The sequence below is a fragment of the Heterodontus francisci genome, chromosome 13 (genome assembly GCF_036365525.1).
Source record: "Heterodontus francisci isolate sHetFra1 chromosome 13, sHetFra1.hap1, whole genome shotgun sequence".
Classification (NCBI taxonomy): domain Eukaryota; kingdom Metazoa; phylum Chordata; class Chondrichthyes; order Heterodontiformes; family Heterodontidae; genus Heterodontus; species Heterodontus francisci.
The window spans coordinates 99148976-99169816 of NC_090383.1; the positions used below are offsets into that span (position 1 = coordinate 99148976).

At 43.2% G+C, this 20841-nt stretch overlaps 1 protein-coding gene across 2 annotated transcripts in view; it reads right to left on the reverse strand.

Moving 5' to 3' along the window:
• The window catches only part of LOC137376531 (ALK tyrosine kinase receptor-like), a 1023571-nt gene that overhangs the window by 145632 nt on the left and 857098 nt on the right, over positions 1–20841 (reverse strand). For both annotated transcript variants that reach the window (XM_068045253.1, XM_068045252.1), the window contains exons 14-16: positions 20356–20487; positions 17900–18044; positions 4542–4724 (exon numbers count right to left, since the gene is read on the reverse strand). In XM_068045253.1, coding sequence (XP_067901354.1) covers positions 4542–4724; positions 17900–18044; positions 20356–20487 — 460 coding nt within the window. The remainder of the gene's footprint in view (positions 1–4541; positions 4725–17899; positions 18045–20355; positions 20488–20841) is intronic.

Here is a 20841-nt window from a genome sequence, read left to right on the forward strand (position 1 = left end):
TTGAGACTCAGGGCAAGAAATTCACATAGGCCCAGAAACCAGTGCAAAATGGGCATCGCATATGTATACAAACACATCTAGTAACAACATTCCTTTGTGCAGTACATGAGTGCCATCTACAATGCTTTGCACTATTAAGAAACCTGGCACTTGGGAAATATTATATGCTATATTCAACTGATAATGCCTTTCCACAAGGTAAGTAATGATCAATAATACAAAAGCAAAGTACTGCAGATACTGGAAATCAGTCCTGAAGAAAGGCCATCATCCTAAAATTGGGCTGAATTTGGGGTTAGGACCCCAATATTGGGATCAAATCCGGGCCCTGATTGCGCACTGCGTCGAAAATAGTAATCTGACATGACGATTTTCCAAGAAATGGTCAACTAATAGCCTGAAGATATGTCTGGCATCCAATTAAGGACGGTGGGTGGTCTCCGGATGTTGGAGGACTAATAGGAGGACCTCCAGCACTGAAGGAGTTGCAGCCTGCTGATGCAGGTATGGGAGAGAGCACTTTTTACAAACTTTTCAAAAAGAAATGACCACAGCTGCTGGACCACCACTGACAGGACTCTCTGTGGCCGCAGCCGTGGCCATATAAGTATGGTAGCTGTGTGGGTGGAGTGTTGGGGGTGGGTGGTCTCTCAAATTAACCCTGGAATGCTGGCTCCCCCAGTCTGCTGTCGGGAGGCCACCTCCCAGCATCTGCCATGCTCTGCATGGTGCAGGGGGCCCAGAGGCTGACCGGAACTCTAATCGTTGGCCTTAATAGGCTTTTCAATTGTATTAACAAGCTAGCCACCACTTGTGGACTGGTAGCTGTCACCCCACCTGATCTGCCTCCTTAAAATGGTCCAGAAATGGAAAGATGCCAGCAAACCGTCAGATGGGCCGGTGCCGGGAAATTCTGGGCCTGCCCGCTTCAGTTCCTGCCTGTGGCAGGCTTCCAAAATCAAGCCTGTTACCTCTGATTCTCTCTCCACAAATGCTGCCAATCCTGCTGAGTATTTCCATATATTGTTGAAGTAATGAACATGTTGCATCTTACAAGCACTTACATGATTTGTGGATAGCTGATTGGCCAAACTGGCATGTGCCACCAGTGATGTATTAGAAGGATCCAGCCCATAATAATGTATTGCATGCAGATGGTAGGAGGCACTCCTGTAAGTTGTCTGAGATCAGTCTGCAACCCATGGGGTGACTGCTTATCTTATGAAGTGGATGTGGCAAAGACAGGTCTCTGGTGATATGTGTAGGTGGGTGTGGTGTGGTCTGTAACAAGAGGTCCTGGGGTAGTGATGCGTGTGGAAAGTTGAAGCCCATGGAATAAAAGGGACAGTGGCTGCAAGAATACAAAGGTGGGTGAGTGACAGGAAACAGTGAGTAGTGGTGAACGGTTGTTTTTCAGTCTGGAGGAAGGTATATAGTGGGTTTCCCCAGGGGTTAGTATTAGGACCACTGCTTTTCTTGATCTATATTAATAACCTGGACTTGGGTGTGCAGGGCACATTCTCAAAGTTTGCAGATGATGCAAAACTTGGAAGTATTGTGATCTGTGAGGAGGATATTGATAGACTTCAAGGGGACATAGGCTGGTGGATTGGGCAGACATGTGGCAGATGAAATTTAATGCAGAGCACTGTGAAGTGATATAATTTGGTAGGAAAGACAAGGAAAGGCAATATGAAATAAAGGATACAATTCAAAAGGGGATGCAGAAGCAGGTGAATCTGGGGATATATGTGCACAAATTGTTGAAGGTGGCAGGGCAGGTTGAGAAAGCAGTTAATAAGGCAAATGGGATCCTGGGTTTTATAAATAGAGGCATAGAGTGCAAAAGCAAGGAAGCAAGTTTTGGTGAACCTTTATAAAACACTGGTTCGGCCTCAACTGGAGTATAGTGTCCAATACTGGGTACCAAATTTTAAGAAGGATGTGAAGGCATTGGAGAGGGCGCAGAAAAGGTCTATGAGAATGTTTCCGGGGATGAGAGACTGCAGTTACATGGATCGATTGGCAAAGCTGGAGCTGTTCTCCTTAGAGAAGAGAAGATTGAGAGGAGGTTTGATAGCGGTTTTCAAAATCATGAGGAGTCTGGACAGAGTAGATAGGGAGAAACCATTCCACTTGGTGGAAGGGTCAAGAAACAGAGGATACCGATTTAAGGTGATTGGCAAAAGGACCAGAGGCAACATGAGGAAAAACTTTCTTACGCAGCATGGTTTGGATCTGGAATGCACTGGCGACAGTATGGTGGTGACAGATTCAATCATGGCTTCTAAAAGGGAATTGGATACTTATCTGATGTGAGAAAATGTGCAGGACTATGGGGAAAAGGCAGGGGAGTGCGACTCGCTGAGTAGCTCTTACAGAGAGCTGGCATGGACACGACGGGCCGAATGGCCTCCTTTTGTGCTGTTACCATTCTATGATTCTTTGATATAATGGTCTCCTTGCACCTATATTTGTTGAGTATATTCAAGGCAAAGATTGATGGCTATTTGGATACTAAGGGAATCAAGGGATATGGGGATAGGGCTGGAAAGTGAAGCTGTAATAGAAGAGAAGCCATGATCTTATGGAATGGTGCAGCAGGTGTAGGCCATGTGGCCACCCCTGCTCCTTCTTCTTATGTTCTTATGTTTCCCCCTCGTGAAATCGTCTTCCTCATCTAGATTGTGCAACACATTAGAGACTCCAAAGAAATTATGAGCTTAACTTTAAATAATATTCTGAAAGTTTTATAAGTGACTAAGAATAATGAAAGAAATTATCGGCAAAAGAAAACAAATGAAAAAGTGCCACATTTCCAGCAACAAGTCCATGGAGCAAAATGCAAAGAATAGTAACTGAGAAACGATCCACACCTAGCAAAGAAATTCAACAATAGCTGTTGTATGATCGCCTTAAGAGTGTTATCCCTTTAAGATCTCAATATGCAACTGAGCAAAGTATCAGGATGTAGTCTTGTGAGTACAAGCCAGAGTCACTTTGCAACTGGAACATCCAGACCAAGGTTCTGTAAATAGTTTGCTCTGTACTGTATATAAGTGTTTAGCTATAAGTGTTTGAGATCTTCAATGAACTGGACTCCACACCTCATTTTTGTTGCATCAGATAACATAAAAAACTCATTACAACAGCAATCTCTCTTTCCAAATCCTACTGGGAAGGTTGGGCCACAGGATTAGCGATGTACCCATTTTATTTTGGTTAGATGAGAGCAGGAGCTCACCCCAAAAATACTACAACACAGCAAATTGACAACTTGAATCATTTTCAAGTCTCTTATCAACCTTCGATTGGCCTCCAGCACAGCCTCGCCAGCAGCCTGATATTTCATCTGCAAAATGTGGCACAGTGAAGGCACACATCGTGTCATGGCATACACCCATGCTGAGAACAATTTTTTCCCTTAAACTGCACACATGCCCGTATCCTAGTTTCCTCCAGTGGATGTATATTACTTGCTCTTAGATTTTTTCTCTTATCTCAGGGAAAGCACTTTGCTTTTACTTAGTGAAGACTGAAATGAGGAACCCCTGATTGGGATTCCTGCAGATAACTCACATCCCAATACCCTGACATAGTGTGTGGCATTGCACCACATAGCAGCAAGATTGATCGCAACCAGAAAGGGGAGGAGCTAAGAGAAGAGGTGAGAGAAACTCAAAACTCTATAGTGTAGAGAGAAGATGGTTAATATATAAACGGAAACACAAACATTAAATCATATCAATAAATTGAATATAAAATGTTACTTCAAACTAGGACATTTACAGGCAGAGGCACACCCATCGAGCAGTAACTGTGTAGATCAGATTGCTCAGGCTCCGACTCAATAGACAAGCATATTTAGAGCTGTGCCATCTGCTGCAAGGGCTCCTGTAACATAGGGCTGGCATTGCCCATGGCAGTAATGTAAGCTGCACCCTTCATTACTCCTTCTCCTCTGTCTTTCCAAACATGCTACAATGTTGTCTTATGAGAAAGCCTGGCTGCAGTGGCAAGAAGGGCCACCCAACTTGCTCTCACCTCATTTGGCACCATCTCCATTTTGCCAGTCATCAAATTGAATATTGGAATGTTGCACTGCTTCATCACTTCATCACAGACTGACTTCCTACCTCCACAGCCAGCTGTGATCTTTTGCTAGGTAAGTTTGTTACTTTGCAAAGGCTGATATACATGAGAATATTTGCAGGTTTCATAAGGACCACTGACATTTGCTATCCTCATATATGGCAACTTACCCTTAAATGGCCACATCCTTTTAAAGTTACACATCAGTCTCACTCCTTCTTGAGAGCTCTTGAAGCCAGGTCTAAAAGGGGCTGGGGGGGCTTACTTAGACTACATAAATAAAGATGATGCTGCAAAACGGGGTAGAACCAGCCTACTAACAGTCAACCAACTCCTAATAATATAGTTCCAATCAGAAAATCTACTCTGTTCAATCACTGCAAACTACTGGTTCCATCTATATCCCTTTAGTCATAGTGTACATATACAGATAACAAATTATAACTAACCAATATAACCTCCACCCCCTCCTCCTGCTGTGCAAGCTCCTCCTCCTCCTCCAAAGCCTCCGTTTGTTATCCAGCCCCACTTCTTGATGGCCTGTGGGCAGGATTGTCCACCTTCAGCCCCTTCGGTCAGTGATTTGCCAGACCACAGCGGGATAGTGACATCATTCCAACCACCACCACCCCCTGTAAAAAAAAACAAAAAAGGGAAGATAATTACAGGAAAAAAGACCTCCAGACTTTTTGTTCATGACAGTCTAAAAAAGGCAGCTTGAACTATTTCACATTGGTCAAGTCACATTTATTTCTAGAATAGTTATTATTTTCTGTGAAAATGTTCCCTGTTTTTGTGTATCACCAGTTTACCCGCTGGCTCAGTTTCTGTACAAACTGTCCACTGTGGCCCAAAAACCTATGGATTATCTGGTCATTCAGCTAATTTGCTATTTGTGGGACCTTGCTCTACATAAATTGGCTGCCATGTTTGCCTGCAAAACAACTGACCCCAAAAGTAATTCATTGATGGCAAAATACTCTCGACATTTGGGGGCTGGAAAGGCACTATATAAAGAAGTTTATTTTTACAGACCTGTAAGGTCCCAGGTGTAAAACCTGTTCTGTGCTAAATTAGCTGATTTTATGCAGGATGGCAATAGCAACACTACAACTGGCCTATAAAGGGGAATTATCAACCAGATCTCCCACCCCTGACCACTGTTCAGTAAGTTCTACTGGACAATGATCATGAGTAGGAACTTAGGTTGAGAGTTGGGTGAGGATAGGATCCTTTTTAATGTTCTCTACCATTGTTTAGCACCCACTCGTCTTTGTTTAGGCTTGTGCACTATGAAAAGCTCGTTGGATGAAGTAGCAGAAGACAGCCAGTGCCAGTTTATCTGTAACCCAAGAAAGTTATGTTCATTGGTGTGATGCTCCCTCTGATTTTGCCTGTCTTTCTCTGCTCATCCAAATGAGGAACTGCCTGGCCTCCACTCAATATTGTGCCACAAGATAGAGGTCAGACAATCACTGCATGGAGCTTCACGAATCGAAATGATTACGAAGAACATTCTTAATGAATTCATTATAATAATCTGAATAACTATAATTGAAACAATAAATTGTTTAGTATTTCAAATTTCACTTGGTCTCTTTGACATTTGTTAAAATGAATAGGCAATGCACAATCAATTTAATGGCTGACTGAGCATCCTGAAGTCATTAATGTCCTGACTACAAGTAGTGCACTCATGTTGATGATGAACTACGCTTTCTTATATACATCAGACTGGATAAAGTAGGGTATTCACGAACTATATCATGTGAAACATTCTGCAATAAGTTGTTTTAAGTGCCACATTTATAATGAGACATACCTTAGCAAGAATAGAGTTTCTGTGATAAGATGATCGGTATGTGCAGTGTGATATTAAAATATTAGGCTGAGGCAGTTTAAGATGCTGTACATAAAGGAGGTTCCAGTGTGCAAAATAATTTATATGAGTCAGAAAACAATAGACAACATCTTTCAATAGTGTCAGTGTTGACAATAAGGTAAAATGTTGTGTGTGTGTGTGTGACTAGTGGTTACAGGTTTGTCACTAGTGCTGGTAGTATGCGAATAAGCACTTTGAAGTGATGAATTTAGAATATAATTAAAGATATGTGTAACTCAAGATTAAAAGATAATGGGCTGGACTTTGTTCCCAGCCCGACGTCGGGTTCCGTGGCGGGTGGGCCGGAAAATTGGAGCGGCAGTAGCCGCCATGGATCCCGACACAAGGATTGCCGGGCCCGATCTTCCCGGTGGTGGGGAAGCTCCGGAGCAGTTCCTCTGCCGCTCTGTGACCGGACCCGGGTTAGCATATTGAATGAATTAAAATGTAAACCGCAGCGAGCTTACCTTCAGTTCCCAATCTTCAGCACGATGTGCGGCACTCACGTGCCCCCACTTTCCGTCCAGAGAAAGCTGGCGCAACCGAGGTGGGGAAGGGGGGATCTCTGCTCTCTTTTGGGTATGGCGGGGGGGAAGGGGGGATCTCTGCTCTCTTTTGGGTATGGCGGGGGTGAAGGGGGGATTTCTGCTCTCTTTTGGGTATGGCGGGGGGAAGGGGGGAATTCTGCTCTCTTTTGGGTATGGCGGGGGGGAAGGGGGGAACTCTGCTCTCTTTTGGGTATGGCGGGGGGGGAAGGGGGAAACTCTGCTCTCTTTTGGGTATGGCGGGGGGAAGAGGGGAACTCTGCTCTCTTTTGGGTATGGCGGGGTGGAAGGGGGGAACTCTGCTCTCTTTTGGGTATGGCGGGGGGAAGTGGGGAACTCTGCTCTCTTTTGGGTATGGCGGGGGGAAGGGGGGAACTCTGCTCTCTTTTGGGTATGGCGGGGGGAAGGGGGGAATTCTGCTCTCTTTTGGGTATGGCGGGGGGGAAGGGGTAAACTCTGCATTATGATGTGCCGTTTGCAGAGTTGGTAGCCTTTTAAACATGGTGCCAGCACCTGCTCCTTCAACAGGTGATGCCGAGGCTGCCCCGTGATTGGATAGGCAGGGGGTGGTGGTTGTGGGGGAGGCTGCAGTCGATATGTAAAGTGGCTGCTCGCCATGTAATCACGGAGGTCCGGTGGCACGGGTCCCATGGGGGACAGCCGCCATGTTCCACACCCGCTGTCGCTCCAGGCGGTGGAACTACAAAATCCAGCTCAATAAGTGCAATGTTAACAATTTATATGTTAAATGTGTCTACACATTAGGGAGTGTACTAGTAATATGGGTTATATGGGAAATGAATTATGACAATACAGAATAAGCATCACAACTGCAGCTTTCCCACCAGAACATTAATAAATATGACAAGGGTGCTGTTTTTAATTTATTCAAAGCTTTCATGCAGTTTTGTTTTCTATTTGATCCCTTCCTCTTGAGGAGTACTTTTTGCTGGAATTTGGTTCTACAGGTGCTGACAGCTTTTGGGTACATCACTCAAAATAATCATGCTTCAAATGTGAACCGAGACGGTAATGGAATAAATTTCCTTGAGAGTTCTCCCAATTGTACATCATTATCCAGGGTTTCTACAGAGTCATCTTAAACTGCCTCAGCCTAACATCAAAATCACAGTTGGTTGATCAAGAGAACCATGAGGAAATTCACAACCTCCGCCTTTTCGGCCATGGCGACATTATCATTAAGGCTGATTCTGTCCTTGATCGACATCCATGTTGGATACTGATTGAGCGAAGAAACCATGACTAATTCTTGTTTTTCCATTCTGGGGCGTGGACGTCAGTTTTAGAAGCCCTAACTAACTAAGCAGTATTATGACCACGTCAGGAGCAACACACTGTCAATTCAGTCCCATCACTCCACAGGTCGCAGCATATTATTTAAGTTTCCCCACCCAACCAGAAAAACAGCTCAATTAGACACGCTAGTAACCCCCAGAATAAAACAGACCAAACCAGGTATCTTTAGACAACAATTTAACTATTTATTAAAAAAACTAAATCTTAAACACTATTAAGATAAACCTATGTCTAAAGACCTTATAACTTCTTATTTTAACCTAACTTCCCTATTCACACACAGACACTCAAAAATAATAGTAGTTAACTGGTTTTAAAAGTGGTGTTTTTAAAAATTAGCTGTTTCTTAAGAATAAATAAATAAGTAAGTCTTTGTAGGTTACGTTCCTGATGAATGAGGTATTCTAATGTGGAAATAATCAAATGCTACTCAAAGTCTTCACTTGGATTTGATGAAATAGTCTGTTTTTGATAGGCATTCAAACTCTTTGGCTGCAGAAGGCATCAAGACCACCAGCAAATTCCAGAAAAATGTAATCAAGTCAAGAGAGATTCAATCTTGAAGCAAATACTGCCTAGCTTGGAAGTAAAGAAAAGGAGCTTTACTACCTTCAGCAATACAAAAGGTCTCTTAAAAAAAAAGTTTTTTTTCTTTCCTAAGGCAATTAACTTGGCCTGTAGCTCCTTGTAGAATTTCTGCTGAGAGAAAATAAACAGCTCCCTTCTCCAGTAGCACGCTTCACTGTTTGCTGGTTCAGACCAGTTTTTGCCTGTTTTACACAGTCAAATCAAAACATTACTCCTGCTGTGGCTTAGGGACAGGTGCAGCTGGCACCCTGTGCTCAGTCTTAAAGGCACAATGTTTTCAAACAGTCTTAAAGGAACACACTTTTTAATCCGAGGAGAAAAAAAATAAGTCCGTGACAGCAGTGACCAGGATCAAACTATGTTTGTTTCCACATCTGGAGGATTTTTAATGACACGACCTTTGGCTCACTTTTGCGTCTGTCAGAAAATCATGGGTTGTAGCCTCACTCCAGAGACTTAAGCACCTAATCTAGATTGACACTTCAGTGCAGTACTGTGGGAGTGCTACCCTGTCTTGAGTGGTAGACTTTTGAATGAGATGTTAAGTTGAGGCTCTGTCTGCCATCACGCATGGATGTAAAAGACCCTAAGGTGCTTTTCTCCAAGAAGCATATGGTGTCTTGCCAACATTTATCCGACAAACACCACCGCCAAAAACAGATTATCTGGTCATTTATCTGAATGTTGATTGTGCAATCTTGGCTGCTGTGTTTCTTTGAAGTGACGACACTTCAACAGTACTTAATTGGTTGTAAAGCACTGCGGGATGCCCTGAGGTTGTGAAAGGCACTTGCTTTCTTGCACTTTTGACAGCCTATTCTCCATTAAGATATAAGAAACACGATAAGTTAATCGGTCTGGTTCTCTTCAATGCTGGTAAATTTCTGTGGGTACAGCAACATTGTAATGTATGGGATCAGTATTGCAATTTTGAGTAATGTCACCGATAATATCAGTAAACGCGCAGGATGGAGGGTAAATGTTAAGCGTAAAATATGGTCGGAGGTACATCAAAATGTCATTGACTTTTTATGAAACTGGGATTATTTTGAAATGTTAAAGTCAATCTTTCTTTAAGATTCAGAATTACTCTTAAGGGTGAATGAAACACTTAGACCTGATCCATTCATTGGGAAGGGTAACAGTCCAGCGTCGGTGGATTAATATTTGTTTGTTCATACTACAGAAAAACAAAATTCACAAAATAATGAAGGTCATTTGGTTCATTCCACTCACAAAAACCCACAATCCCACATCACACCACCTAATTACATCTTGAATGATTGTAAAGAATTTTCCTGCACTCACTTACCCACTCCAGGTATTAATCATTCTTTGTTCAGCCAGCAATGCAAGTTCTAATATCAAGAGTTAGAGTTCAGAAGCAAAAACGGTATCATCATACTACTAGGGGTATTCTATAGGCCTCCAAATAGTGAGATAGAGGAGCAAATCTGCAGGGAAATCACAGAGGTGTGCAAGAACTACAGAGCGGTGATATTGGGGGACTTTAATTACTTAAATATCGATTGGGATAATTTTAGAGTAAAGGGAAATGGGAGGGAGGAATTTCTGAAATGTGTTCAGGAAACTTCCTTGATCAGTATGTTCTCAGGCCAACTAGAAAGGAGGCATTGCTGGATATGGTGCTGGGAAATGAGATGGGCCAAGTGGACCAAGTGTCTGTCGAGGAGCACTTCGGTAAGAGTGATCATCATAAGATTTAGACTCCTAAAGCAAAAAAGCAAGGAATAATATCAGGTAGAACAGCTAGGTTAGAAGAGGGCTAATTTTAATGTGATGAGAAGGGATCTAGCTAGGATAAAATGGGACCAAAAACTGTAATGGAACAATGGATTATCTTTAAGGAAGAGATGCTTCAGGTACAGGCTAGGTGCATTCCAACAAGGGCGAAAGGTAGGGGAACTAAAGACAGGGCTCCTTGGATGGTGAGGGTGATGGAGATTTTGACTGAACAAAAAAGAGGATGTATGATGCATGTTAGGTGAATTCTTCAAGTGAGAAGCAGGCCAAATACAATAAGTTGAGGGGGGCGGTGAAGAGGAAAATAAGACTGGCAAAGACAATAGGATGGCAACCAACACAAAAGGGAACCCCAAAATCTTTTACTGGCATGTAAAGAGTAAGCAGGTCGTAAGAAGCAGAGTGGGGCCTATTAGGTACAAAAAGGATGATATATGCATAGAGGCACAGGTCAAGGCTAGAATATTTAATGAGTGCTTTGTATCAGCATTTACTAAGGAAGAGGATGCTGATAAAATATCGGTAGAAGCCAAGAGAATCGGGGCAATAGAGGAGGTACTAAAAAGGCTGGCTATGTTTAGGGTAGATAAGTCACCTGGTCCATATGACTTGCATAGCAGGTTGCTAAAGGAAGTGGGAATGGAGATAGCAGAGGAGCTTGCCATAATCTTCAATCTTCCCTGGATACAGGGGAGCTGCCAGAGGATTGGAGAGTGGCAAATGTGACACCCTTGTTCAAGAAATGGTGTAAGAACAGTTCTAGCAACTATAGGCCAGTTAATACAACATCAGTGGTGGGCAAGGTTTTAGAAACAATAATTAGGGAAAGATTCAACTGGCACTCGGAGAAGTTTGAGTTAATTAAGGAGAGCCAGCACGGATTTGTAAAAGGGAAATCATGCTTGACAAATCTAATTGAATTTTTTGATGAAGTAACAGAGAAGGTTGATGAAGGGAATGCGGTGGATGTTGTCTATATGGATTTTAAGAAAGCATTTGATAAAGTACCACATAAATGGCTGGTTAACAAAATTGAGGTTCATGGAATAGAACCATAGAAAGATTATGGCACAGAAAGAGACCATACAGCCCATTGTGTCTGCGCCAGAGGGTTAGTGTCCAATTGGATAAAAAAATTGGCATAAGGACAGAAAACAGTGAGTCATGGCAAATGGTTGTTTCTCAGACTGGAGGATGGTGGACAGTGGTGTTCCCCAAGGGTCAGTGCTGGGACCACTGCTTTTTTTGTTTTATATAAATGACGTCAATCTTGAAATACAGAGCAGAATTTCAAAATTTATTGATGATACCAAACTTGGAGGTGTGGCAAATAGTGAGGATGATATGAACCAGCTGCAACAGGACATAGACAGGCTCGCAGAATGGGCAGACAGGAGACAGATGGAATTTAATACTGACAAGTGTGAGGTGATGCAATTTGGCAGAAGGAATAGGGAGAGGCAATATATACTTAATGGCACAATTCTAAGCATGTGTATCGATCTTTGAAGGTGATAGGACCTATTCAGAGAGTGGTTAGCAAAGTATGTGGGATCTTGGGCTTCATAAATAGAGTACAAAAGCAGAGAAGTTATGCTGATCCTTTATAAAGCTCTGGTTATGCCCCAACTGGAGTATTGCGTCCAATTCTGGTCACCACACTTTAGGAAGGATGTGAGGATCCTTGAGAGGGTGCAGAGGAGATCTATCAGAATGGTTCTAGGGATGGGGGATTTTCGTTACGAAGTTAGGTTGGAAAATCTGGGGTTGTTCTCCCTGGAACAAAGGCGATTAAGGGGAGATTTGATAGAAACATAGAGGTTAACAAGATTATGACAGGCTTAGATAAGTTAGACAAGGAAAAACTTTTCCCACTAACTAATAGTATAAGGACTAGGGGACACAGATTGAAGGTGTTGGGCAAGAGATGCAGGGGGAATGTGAGAGGGAACTTTTTTACGCAGTGAGTGGTAATGACTTGGAACTCGCTGCCCACAAGAGTGGTGGAAGTGGAGACAATCAATGATTTCAAAAGGAAATTGGATGGGCACTTGAAGGAAATAAACTTGCAGGGCTACAAGAATGGAGCGGGGTAGTGGTACTGACTGGATTGCTCCACGGGCAGCTGGCGTGGACTTGATGGGCCAAATGGCCTCCTTCTATACTGTAAATGACTTATGACTCAAACAGCAGAAAGCTCCACTTACATATATAAATGTGTCCAAAGCGGAGCCAGAATATAGAATCAATTTTGTGCCTCTTGCCTCCCATTTTACAAGTTCCTGTTCCTACCCACAAAGCCTGGGGAATTGCTGAAGTCAAGTACTTCTCTTATAAATATTTGAAGGGTTCAATAGTTGATACCATGGACTGCTCAGAAATTTTGAATCCTTAAGGCATTGTGAAAGTGGGTTGGAAAAAGGTTTTTAATGAGCTTATTGTAGCAAGCAGCCTGTTTTTTGTCCCATAGAGGTGTCTCTGGAAATCCCACTAATTTTGGTGTATTTGGAGAAACAGGAAGAGGTGAAAGGACACAGACATTCTGTGAACAGGCCAGGGAGAACATTCTTGCACTTACCTAAGAAGCAGTGCACAAGAAGGCAAAGCTTCCTGGAGGCAGTGACAGATTTCCTCAGCTGTTCCAGGAAGACTTGCAGCCAATTTCCAGGACTAATGCTAGTGTGAAGGATAAACATCAATACAGACTAGTTGGCCCAAACAGCCTATTTCCATACATTAATTTCTATGTAATACACTTCTGGCAAAATAATAGTTAGACTTGTTTTTATTCGTTCACGGGATGTAGGCATTGCTGGCAAGGCGATTTATTGCCCATCCCTAATTGCCCTTGAGAAGAAGGTGATAAGCCACCTTGTTGAACCCCTACAGTCTATGTGGTGTAGGTACACCCACCGTGTAGTTAGGGAGGGAGTGCCAGGGGTTTGACCCAGTGACAGTGAAGGAATGGTGATATATTACCAAGTCAGGATCGTATGTGACTTGGACGGGATCTTGCTAGTGGTGGTGTTCCTGTGTGCCTGCTCCGCTGGTTCTTCTAAGTGGTAGAGGTCACAGGTTTGGAAGGTGCTGTCGAAGGAGCCTTGGTGAGTTGCTGCAGTGCAGCTTGTAGATAGTACACACTGATGCCACAGTGCGCCAGTGGTGGAGGGGAGTGAATGTTTAAGGTGGTAGATGGGGTGTCAATCAGGCAGCTGCTTCATCCTGAATGGTGTGGAGATTCTTAAGTGTTTTGGAGCTGCACTCATCCAGGCAAGTGGAGAATATCCCATCACACTCCTGACTTGTGCCTTGTAGATGGTGGAAAGGCTTTGGGAAATCAGGCATGAGTTATTCACTGCCTCTGACCTGCTCTTGTAGCCACTAGTCTGTGAGACTTGTGGAATTCAATTCCAAAACACCAGTGTAATATGATTTCATAAAAATTGACCTTTAATATCCAGTCACTGTAAATCACTGCCCATGATGTTGCCTTCTACATGGAATTAGATAACCTCGATTCCAAAATAACAAATCTTTTGACTCACTGCTAGCAGCACCATGGTGATTTATGAATGTTTGGAAAACATACAGCCAAACCAATAAAGGTGAGTTGATAATTGATTTATTCTCAAGTCTTGGAAGTTTGAATTTTTTTTTAAAGCAGATTGGCATTTAGTGTCATTATTTTAACGTCTTGAATGAAGTAATTGACAAAATTGATCGACAAATTCTGTACTATAGTGAAGGGTTCTAATATCAAGGGATAAGAACATAAGAAAAAAGTACAGGAGTAGACCATTCGGCCCTTCGAGCCTGCTCCCCCATTCAATATGATCATGGTCAATCTACTGCCTGAAGCCCACTTTCCTGCCTGCTCCCCATATCCCTTGATTCCCTGAGAGACTTCAAATCTGTCTATCTCAGTCTTAATTGTACTCAACGACGGAGCATCCACAACCCTCTGGGGTACACAATTCCAAAAATTCACAACCCTCTGAGTGAAGAAATTTCTCCTCATCGCAGTCCTAAATGTTCAACCCCTTATCCTGAAATTGTGCCCCATGCTCTAGATTCCTCAGCCAGGGAAACAACTTCTTAATGTCTACCCCGTCAAGCCCCTTCAGAATCCTATATGTTGTGATTAGATGGCCTCTCGTTCTTCTAAACTCCTGAGAGTATAGACCAAATTTACTGAGCCTGTCATCATTGGACAACCCTCTTATATCAGGAACCAATCGAGGGAATCTTTGCTGTACCACCTCCAAGGCAAGTATATCCTTCCTCAGATATGGAGACCAAAACTGTGCACAGTACTCCAGGCGTGGTCTCACCATAGCCCTATGCAATTACAGGAAGACTGCCTTATTCTTGTACTCTAAACCCCTTGCAATAAAGGCCAACGTGCCATTTGCCTTTTTAAAAGCATCAGCCATAGCTCAGTTGATAGAACTCTTGCCTCTGAGTCACAAGATTCTGGATTCAAGGACCTGAGTACAAAATCAAGGCTGACACTCCAGTGCAGTACTGAAAGAATGCTACACTGTTGGAGGTGCCATCTTGTGGATGAGACATTAAATCAAGGCCCTATCTGCCCTCTCAGTAAAAGATCCATGGCAATATTTTGAAGAAGAGCAGGGAAGTTATTCCTGGTGATCTAGCCAATACAGATCCCTCAAACAACTTCACAAAAAAACAGATTATCTGGTCATTATCACATTGCTATTTGTGGGAGCTTGTTGGGCAAATTGGCTGCAGCATTTCCTACATTACAACAGTGATTACACTTCAAAAAATACTTCATTGGCTGTAAAGTGCTTTGCGGCATCTGGTAGTCGTGAAAAGTGCTATATAAATGCAAATCTTTCTTTTAATTGCTTGCAGTACCGACATGCTGACTTTCTGTGATCCTTGTATGAGTATACCAAAATCTCTCTGAACATCAACTTTTAAAAGTTACAAGCTTTTTAAAAAAATTATGCTTTTATATTCACGACCAAGTGAGTACGCTCACATTTCCCCACTTACACTCCACCTTGTTGTCCACTTACTTAAGCTGTCTATGGGCTGAATTTTACATGGTCACTGCCGATCTTTGCGGCGAGCTTCAAAAATGGCGGTCTGCCCAAGCGGACCACACGTCGGCACGGCGGCTCATTTAATTGGCCCGGGCGGACTGCCCCTCATTAATGACGTGGAGGGAGTGGGCAGTCTGTCCCCAGCAACGGCGTCAGGCGCCAACGCCATTTTTAAAGGGCTCCGAGACCTATAATGCCATATCAATTTTTAAAGGAATATTGATGTTAAAACAATACATTAAGTGATGCTGTTCCTCTCCCAATCCCCCAATAAGCTTAGAAGTCATGACCTGCCCTCTCCCCCACCACCAAAACACCTTGTCTTGCCGACCTACCCATCCCCCCCACAAGGTTCATCAACCTTAAACTTTGCCCCTTCTCACCATCCCCTAAACCAATTAAATTACTCTGGCGTCATTCCCCCGCCACCCACCCCCCCCAACTCCTGCACAGAGAAACTTACCTACTCCCCCCTCCCCACCAGTGTTCCACCAAGTGGGAGTGCTGGCCACCGGCACCAATTTCAGAGTGGGACGGACGGTGGGAGTGGGTAAGTACTTAATTCTTTAATTTACATTTATTTAAATATCTAGATTTGTCTCTTGTTGTCCAGTGGCACGGTGGCTACCATGAGACCTCGATGCCACCTGCAATATCAGACCGGGCCTTCCCAGCATCGAGGCCCATGGCGAGCCTCTGCCGGAGGTATTTTCCAGCGCCCCCTGCCACGACTCCCAGGTCGGCGAGGGAGGGGGGGCGGGCGGGGGCTGCTGTTAAATCCAGCCCTATATCTCTTCGCAGCCTCTTTGTGTCTTCCTCACAGCTTACATTCCCACCTAGTTTTGTATCATTAATCCAAGGAGTGCAAACTAAAATTTGGGAAGTCAGGAGTAAGAAAGAAATCAAGATCGAACAATTTTTACGCAAAGGATTTTGAGCTTGTGGAGTTAGTTATTAGCAAAAGTCAATGAAGCAGATGGTATAAATGGATACAAGAGGCTTTTGAAAAGAAAAGGCATTGAAGGATGTGATGAGAAGGTGGTGAAGTGAGTTTGACCTATAGAAAAGGAATGTACTTGCTGGGCCCAATGGTCCTTTCTAGGTCAGACGATTCTGGACAATTCTACAGCTGTTTCTAGTGCTGTTATGTGGCCATCTGGTAGCAGAAATACGATCTTATGGCAATTCTCTCAGTGACTAAGCATTCTGCCTCAGTTTGACACCGTGGTTGGTTGAGATTAGCATTGGGGGGAAAGCAGTGCGGAAATATTAGCAGGGATTCAAATTTGCATCCGGGTTGTCCAGTTCAGAGCGCAATGTACTAATTTATCACATCAATGTTCCACTACAGTCATTCACTGAAGAAAGGACAGGCTTGAGTTCACATTGAGGCCACTGACTCAGACCTGATTGGTTACGCAGATTACGCATTATTTTAAGTCACCTTAAGTAACATTTAAAAATTGTATTTGAGGCAATAAAACACAAATATTATCCTGTAGTAGTTTTATTTAAATTGGCTGTGATTTGAAGTCTTAATGGCATATCAAAGATAATATCTGCAGAGTGGTTTGCAGAGAGACTGTTTGTGACATTCCAAATTGGATGTGAATTGGTGAAATGGGATATAATGCCAATGTGTCAGCAATCTACTTGAAGTAATTATAAGGAGATCAATAAGGCTAAGGGCTGAAGGATTTAAGGCTTCATAAATTAAGGAACTTTACAGTGTGATTGCTTTGCAAGGTCATGTTATTTCCACAATATAAGAACATTACAGCCAGTCTTTTGATAACAGGTGAAAAGCTTCTTCAATTCAGTCTGAGATCTATGAAAGCAAAAGTTATAGGGAGCATGAATTAAAGAGGAGAATAAAAGAAAGCTGTTCTTTGCCCATCAAGTTGTTAGAGAAAATTATGAATTGCCAGATCACTATCCGGTGATTCTTGCTGGAAAGTGAATGCGTGTGGACATTGAGTGGGGACAGGATTGAGTAGGATGGTAATGCCTTCCATAGTTAAATAGTCCACACATGTTCAGATTCATGCATGAAGAATGACCATTTGGGCAACGTAGCCAATGCTCGTACAACTGTACCCTATAGTGTGTCACCACCCTCAAGAAAAGACAAATTCCGAGAAAAACAAATCCAAGCTCTCTGGACTTACTGTCTGATTTCATCCACAAGACAAAACCTCTGTGGAATAGATCCAGGTTTTTTGAGCTAAAGCTGAGAATACTCAAGCAGTTAGACTAACTATAAAAGTGAAAATAAAGTCCAATTTTATATACATCTGCTTCAATGGTAATACATTACTCTCAACGGGACGACATGGATAAGCTGATGTGGCAGAAATCTGCAAGGGGAAGTATGGATACACCTGTCTTTGCCTTATGCTGATCTTTTTAAATTAAAAGAAAAATATACTTGACTTCTTCTGTTTCCAAAAGAATGACTCCTGAGAGGTTCTGGTGCTCCAAGCTTAGTGCTCAAAGCATAGATATAAATTCCCTTCTACCAAAAGATAGGATATAGGACTAGAGGGGGTGGTATTGAAATTTGCAGATGATACCAGAATGGTAGGATAATGAATTCTATAGAAGACCAAACAAAGCTGTTTAAGGATATTACTTACCTGCAGCACTTGACCTCCCATTCACACCTGGAACAGAGGAATCAGTTTCCAACATCTCTTCTGGGAAACTGGAATCTTTACTCAGATAGGCTTTGCCACCTCCACCTGCTGCTATCAGCAATGGTATTGGTTCTCCGTTATCCATCTGGAATATTTCAGGAATGCAATCACATTGTAAAATACAGTTAAATGAAACATAGAAAATTAACAGCACAGAAGGAGACCATTCGGCCCATCGTGTCCATACCGGCTGAAAATGAGTTATGCAGCCAAATCCCACTTTCCAGGTGTTGGGAGGTAGCCCTGCAGATTACAGCATTTCAAGTGCGTATCCAAGTATTTTTTAAATGCAATGAGGGTTTCTGCCACAACCACCCTTTCAGACACTGAGTTCCAGACCCCCACCACCCTCTGGGTGAAAACATTTCTCCTCAACTCCCCTCTAATCCTTCTTCCAACTCTATCAAAACCATTCATAATCTTGAACACCTGTATCAAATCTTCTCTTAACCTTCTCTGCTTTAAGAACAGCAAATCCAGCCTCTCTAGTCTCTCCACATAACTGAAGTTATTCATCCCTGGTACCATTCTAGTAAATTTCTTCGGCACCTTCTCCAAGACTATGACATCCTTCCTAAACTTTGGTGTCCAGAATTAAAGAAGTACTCCAACTGAGGCCTAACTGGTGTTTATAAGGGTTTTGTTTTTGTACTCTATGGGCTGGGTTCTATTCCGGCGACAGGGGTCCCAGTGGCAGGCATTGGCCCTCTGTTGGACTCACTGTCATAATTTAACGGTGGGCAGCCAATTAATTGCCTGCCGTCGGGGACGCCGTCCCTTTAAGGGACGAGCTCCCACTTCCAGAGCTGCCAGCCAATCGGTGGCCCCTGCCGGTATTGCAGGAGGCCCAAGAGTTCAGAGACCCCAAGACAGGTGAGTGGGATCAGGGTTGCCGGGGCCAGTGAGGCAGGCCCCAGCAACAGGGTAGGAGGGGAGGGGTTTCCTGGTGAAGGGAGGTGGTCATGCCACTGGGGGAGGGTCCTCCTGGAGCCATGGATTGCCCCCAAAGGAGGGACCCCTTCCCCTGAAGCCGCTAGATCTCACCTGGCGGTGTCTCCACACAACAGCAGACCCCTCGGTCCTCCACAATATTGGAGTGGAGGCGGAAAGAGGCCCTTAGGCCATTTAAGGGCCTCAATTAGCCGAGGGGCAGGAAGGCCGTCCTCGGCCTTCTCTGCCCCGGACAAAATGGCCGGGGACCAGGACAACTGTCGTGAATGGCGCCCCTGCCATTTTCTGTCCCCTGCCTCTGTGCTGGTCTCCAAAGGCAGCATAAAATCCTGCCCTATGCCTCTATTAATAAAGCAAGGATCCCATATGCTTTTTTTAATAGCCTTCTCCTGTCACCTTCAAAGATTTGTGTACATGCCAGGTCTCTCTGTTCCTACACCCACTTTAAAAGTGTATCATTTAGTTCAGATTACCTCTCCTCATTCTTCTTACCAAACTGTACCACTACAGTTCTCTGCGTCAAATTTCAACTGCTATAAAACTCCCATTTTACCTTCCATGTCCTCATGATTTACTACTTTTCCAAGTTTTGTGTCATCTGCAAACTTTGAAACTATGAAACCCAAATCGAGGTCACTAATATATATAAAAAGAACAGTGGTCCTTATACCAACCCCTGAGGAATACCACTGTATACCACCCTCCACTCTGAAAAACACCCATTCACCACTCCTCTCTGCTTTCTGTCCCTTAGCCAATTTTGTATCCATGCTGCCACTGTCCCTATAATCCATGGGCTTTAATTTGCCAACAACATGTGAGATCACAGGACCCACTGCAAACAACGGGGGATTTATTGTTACAGTCTTTGGGTCACGTTATTATACAACTAGATAGTAGGTGGTAAAAATCTTTTGCAGTGTAGGGGAAGTGGGAACCATTTACAACGACACCAAGCACAAGAGAATACCTAGTGCAGATGTGAAATTTATAATAGCTTCATTTAAATCAATTGTAATAACACTTCTTATCAGGAAGAACACTTTAGGCTTATCTAAAAGGTCTCAGCAGTAAACTCAGCAGTAAAGTGCCATAGATCTGACAATATGGATCTGTGCCAGACATTCCAATTCCCTAGCATTTGCTCCATTCCTACACCACTGACATTGTGACTGCAAAACCTCCCCTCGTGTTTTCTGATGAAGATGACAGGAACTACACAAAAATCTTCCACATCCAAGGCAAAAAAAATTTGCCATCATTCATTAATATTTGCATAACTCTCCACTTAGATAGAACATTGCATTAAAATAACATTTCTTCTAAGACTGTTAAGTAGCTTGGATTTTTGATCGTTTGGATATATGTATAACGTTAATTGATAAAATGGAGGATGCCTTTTTTCAAAAAAATCTGTGATGAATCAGGTTATTCTAAATACGCACCTTGAAAATAAATGTGGCTCCTCCACCTCCTCCTCCACCTCCTGCCCACTCAGTGACATTACCATTTGCTTTTAACTCCTCCTCAATCACGTTATTCTCTCCCAAGCAAACACTCTGGATGGTGGGATTAGCCTTGAAAACAAAATGATGAAAGATGTAACACTGAGGATACCAATGCACCTGGACTAAGTGAAGTAAAAACCTAACAGAGTAGACAGCTTGTCAGAGTAGAACAAAATTTGATATCCATTTTCATAAGCTGTGTTGTTGCCTACTGTGCGACCGATAAAGCAAGTTAGCAGCCAAAGACTTGCGGGTTGATAGGTAAATTGGCAATTGTAAATTGCCCCTAGTGTAGGTAGGTGGTAGGAGAATGGTGGGGATGTGGTAGGGAATATGGGATTAATGTAGGATTAGTATAAATGGGTGGTTGTTGGTTGGCACAGACACGGTGGGCCAAAGGGCCTGTTTCAGTGCTGTATCTCT